At 33.4% G+C, this 5,221-nt stretch overlaps 1 protein-coding gene across 1 annotated transcript; it reads left to right on the top strand.

Annotated features, from left to right (window-relative positions):
* Positions 1-3,794: 3,794 nt before the first annotated feature.
* LOC130962657 (uncharacterized) lies at positions 3,795-4,652 on the top strand. The gene has a single exon (XM_057888844.1). The coding sequence runs from the start codon at positions 3,795-3,797 to the stop codon at positions 4,650-4,652; it is 858 nt and encodes a 285-aa protein (XP_057744827.1).
* Positions 4,653-5,221: the final 569 nt, after the last annotated feature.

The raw sequence follows: 5,221 nt of genomic DNA on the forward strand, positions 1-5,221 counted from the left end.
TACATCATATGCATATTATGTGAATTGTTTGAGATTGCCTAATTGTCTGCATATTACTTGCTAATTGTCTAAATGCTATATCTGCTTCCTATTTGTATATCTCTTGTCTAATATAACTGTGTTTGCCACATTATACTTCTGCTAGTGGTTGGGATGTCTGAAGGATTTGGAAAGGGAAGTATTAGTTAGACTGAAGATCTTTAGTCAGTTGCCATTTGTGGTTTAGACTGTTTATAAGTTTTAATTTATCTGGTAGAAGTTCTAGGATTGCTTTCGGCTTTCCCAAGATATTACATGTTAAATATGTGGGAACTATTGCCATGCTGGGAACCTCCGATTCTCACCCATGCGAATTTTGTGATTTTCAGATGCAGGACGTGAGGCTCCTCGCCGAAGCATACTGGGGACTTCTGGATTAGTGAAGATCCTTTGTTCTCGGGACTCTGTTTTAGTTTATATGTTTTGCTAGATACTTGTTATCTCCACTAATAATATAAACTGTGATGACTCCTCTTAGAGGTGGTTTTTGGAGAATAGGTTTTGTATTTTTGTCCCTTTGAGTTTCTTAGGGTTTCTCATTTTATTTACATGTATATATTTTCTATGCTCGGACCGGTTATCTTTGCAACCGGATTTTGAGTTTTGATATTGTTCCGAGGGTTACCTGAAGCTGTAGGTCGATCTCGGTCGAGATCTTCTGGGTTGGTCGAAGCCGAAGTGTCTGGCAGGCGTATAGTGGCCGGAGCTGGTGTGTCCGACTTGTGGAACTGAGAGTGCTGCTGATCCTTTGTCACCGAAGGGTGGGGGTACCTGCAAGGGACTCCGATGCTTAAGTTAGCAAGGGTATTAAGCAGGTATTGAGTAGAATCAGAGTATGAGTTATACCTGGGTGCTCCAGTGTATTTATAGTAGTGAGATGTGACCTTCTGTGGATAAGATAAGTTAGTTATCTTATCTTATCTTATCTCTTGTTGAGGTCAGCTTATCTTCCATGGAACTGCCCTTGTCTCTATCGGCTTGGGCTGCCTTTGGATCTGGGTCGTATTCCTTGAGTTAGGCCCTTCTTTGGGCTTTTCCTGTCGCTTTGGCCGACTTCTTCGTAAAGAAGTCGGTCCGTTTGACCTAAAGAGGTCGGTCGCTTTGTTACTGAACATTCTGACTCGGTCATCTCCACCCAGGGTATGAACAGATATTCATGTTTTTGGCACTCCTTTATATATATAATCTTGCAATGGCTTATCGTTTATGCATCTCGTTACGTTATCGATCGGAGTGTTGTGCTTTCGAGTTACGATTTTGTTTTACCCCTTCTCAAAGGCTCCTAGTTATATTCATTTTCGCACTACTATACGTACTAAATTTTATTTTAGAGGTTGTAATACCTTGCCATTTTAAAATTATAACTTAAGCATAAAATTCTATATGGTAGGGTGTTACACAGGGGCGGATGTACATACTATTAAAGGGGGCAATCCCCCCAATTTTAATTTTCATTAAAAAAAAAGTCTAGCCCCTCCTGTTTTTATTTCCCAGCCCCCCTTCCTTTTTTTTCGTATTACTTTCCCAGGCCTCCCCCCTTAATTCATACAAAAAAAATAGCCTAATAGCCCATTTTCCAATTCTCACCCCTTTTTTTATTTGCCAGCCGTCCAGCCCCCTTCCTAATAGCCCATTTCCCAATTCCTAATTCCCACCCCTTTTTTTATTTGCCAGCCGCCCAGCCCCCTTCTTCTTTGTTCGCATATTTTTTCAATCCCTCTTTTTGTTCCTACACTTTTCACTTTCACTTTGCAGGTAACAATTTGACTTTTTCTATTCTTCTTTTTTTATCTCTTTAATCTTCTTATCTTTTACCTCTTTTGACTCTTGTTTTTTTTTTTGCAGATTAAAAAAAAGATAATAATTCAACAAGTGATTCTTCACTTCTGTTTCTCAAAAAAGGTTTTATTTTTATTCTTTTTTATTTTAAGAAAATTATTGAACTATTGACTTTTCTATTATTATTTTTCTGTTAGTCTTGTCTAATTTTTTTATATATTTAGTTATTTACTTAATTTTTTATTATTTGTTAATTAAGTTTTTGTTATTATATGTTAGTTTGTATATTTAGTTTTTTTATTAGTTAACTATTTAATTACAAGGTTATATTATTTATACTACAATATTAGTATTATTGTTCTGAATTTTAATATCTTATTTTGAATTGAAATATAATTTTTATATTTTATAAAGATCTAAGTTGTAATTTACACTTTTTGCTAAATATATTTTTAATTATAGGAACTTATTTGGCCATTTGAATTATGAGTAAGTTCAAAACTATTGATACATTTTTTAAAAGAAAAGATCAAGAGAATGAAGATACTTCTACTATTACTACTCTAATACTTGAGGGGTCATCAAATTTCATTATTTCAAGTTCTCCATTGAATAGCTCAAAGCGTCCTCGACTTCTTCCAAATCAACTGGATGTTTTTCGTTTGGAAAGAGATCCTGGAATGCGACCAATGATTTGAAAGTTTCCTCCAAATCAAAGAGATGAAATCCGTCGGGCTTATATTAAAGTTGGACCAAATCAACCAATTCTTGATAATTATCCATTTTCTGGTGATAAAAGTCATCGTCGCTTTCAAGTTTCATGGTATAAATTATTTCCATCTTGGTTAGAATATTCTATAGAAGATGATGCTATATATTATTTTCCATGCTTTCTTTTTGCTAAGGAACCTTCAATCAATACGGGTTCAAATATTTTTATTGAGAATGGTTTCAGGAATTGGAAGAAAGTAAATAGTGGAAAAGAATGTGCTCTTTTGAATCACATTGGCAAAGGTTCCAACTCATTCCATCATAAGGTGCTGAAATCATGTGATGATTTGATGAAACAATCATAACATATCAGCAGACTTCTTCATAAGCAAACATCAGAAGAGATTGAAAATAATCGAATTCGACTAGGAGCATCTATAGATTGCATTAGATGGTTGACATTTCAAGGTTGCACATATAGAGGACATGATGAAAGCCAAAGTTCAAGCAACAGAGGTAACTTTTTGGAAATGTTGAAATTTTTGGGATCTTACAATGAAAGAGTGAAAAAAAATGTTTTGAAAAATGCTCCAAAAAATGCTAAATATATTACAAATGATGTCCAAAAAGAAATTCTACATATTCTTGCTACTAAGGTGAGAAATTCAATTAGAGAAGAGATTGGAGATGCCAAATTTTGTATTATTGTTGATGAAGCTAGAGATGAATCTAAAAAGGAGCAAATGGCCATTGTTTTGAGATTTGTTACTCTAGATGGTTTTGTTAAAGAGAGATTTTTGATCTTGTGCATGTCATTGATACTTGTGCAACAACTTTAAAGAAGAATTGATTTCTGTCCTTTCTCATTATAATCTCCAAGTTGAAAATATTAGGCGTCAAGGGTATGATGGTGCTAGCAACATGCGGGTGAGTGGAATGGTTTGCAAGCTTTGTTTCTTAAAGATTCTCCTCAAGCATATTTACATTGTTTTGCTCATAGGTTACAATTAGCATTGGTGGCAGCTTCAAGAGAGGTACTTCAAATTCATGAATTTTTTACTCAATTAAACTCTATTGTCACTATTGTTAGTGCTTCTTCAAAAAGACATGATCAATTACAAGAATCTCAAGCAATTGAAAATACAAACTTGGTTGCTCAAAATGAATTAGAAACAGGCAAAGGTGCGAATCAAATAAGCACTTTACAAAGAGTTGGGGATACTCGATAGAGCTCTCACTTTAATTCTATTTGCAGTTTGGTAAAAATGTTTACTGCTACCAACATTGTTCTCAATAATATCATTGAAGATAGGACAACTTATGTACAAAGAGGTGAGGCTTATGGTGTTAGTAAAATATTATTGTCATTTGAATTTGTTTTCACTTTGCATTTGATGAAAGAGATTATGGGAATCACTAATGTTCTTTGCCAAGCACTGCAACAACAATCTCAAGATATTCTTAATGCAATGCATATTGTTTCTACATCAAAGTTACTTCTTCTACAATTAAGAGATGGTGGATGGTGCAACTTTCTTGCAAATATTAAAGATTTTTGTGAAAAGCATGAAATTGAAGTCCCTAATATGAGTGCACAATATATTTTTGGAAGAGGTCGATCTCGTCAACCAAATGTGACAGTTGAGCATCATTATCGAATAGATGTATTCTTGGCAACAATTGACTCTCAAATACAAGAGTTGAATAGTAGATTTAGTGAGCAAACAATAGAGCTTTTGACTTTGAGTTGTGCTTTGGATCCTAAGGACAATTTCAAATCATTTAATATTGAAGAAATTAGCAAGTTAACAGAGAAGTTTTATCCCCTTGACTTTCTTTCTAATGAGCTTAATATTTTGAAATTTCAGTTGCAACATTATCAGCATGATATACCAAATCATTTGAAAGACATTGGTACACTTTTTGAATTGTGCAAAAAGTTGCAAGAAACGAGAAAATCAACAACTTATCACATGGTTGATAGATTAATACGTCTTGTTTTGACTCTACCAGTGTCTACAGCAACAATAGAAAGAGCTTTTTCAGCAATGAAATTGTTAAGACAAGACTCAGAAGTAAGATGGCCGATGAATTTCTTGCAGACAATTTGGTCATCTATATAAAAAAAGAATTAGCAACTATTTTCAGCATAAATTCAATTATAGATGATTTTGAAAATAGAAAAAAACGTCGAATGGTATTTTCATGATACAAAATTGTAAGTGATAACTTTTATATATTATTGTCTTACTTTAATTGAAATTATATATTTAATTTTTTTATTTTATCAATAGAAATAGTAATATAAAATATTTTTAGTAAATTATTAAACACTGTCTCCCTAAATAGTTAATCTAACTCCGCCCCTAATATTACAGTGTATATAAATATACCTTCTGTTAGTTCTAATGTAAAGTACAGTTTATCATAATTGCTAGATTCAATTTAATTCCATTCCATTCCACACAATCATTTTTTTTCCCTTGGATATCATCACTCCACAAGTGCTGCATAATCTGTATAGTTCTTTGATGTTACGTGGTGCTTGTGCATTATTTGGTTGGTAAAAGCGAACCCACCCCACATCTTGGAACATCAACTATTTTTGTTTATGTCTTGGTGCTCACAACATGCATAATAAATTAATAATCATATGAAAGCTAAATCTTAACAACGCATTATTCACTTCAAC

The sequence above is a fragment of the Arachis stenosperma genome, chromosome 2 (genome assembly GCF_014773155.1).
Source record: "Arachis stenosperma cultivar V10309 chromosome 2, arast.V10309.gnm1.PFL2, whole genome shotgun sequence".
In the NCBI taxonomy this organism is placed as follows: domain Eukaryota; kingdom Viridiplantae; phylum Streptophyta; class Magnoliopsida; order Fabales; family Fabaceae; genus Arachis; species Arachis stenosperma.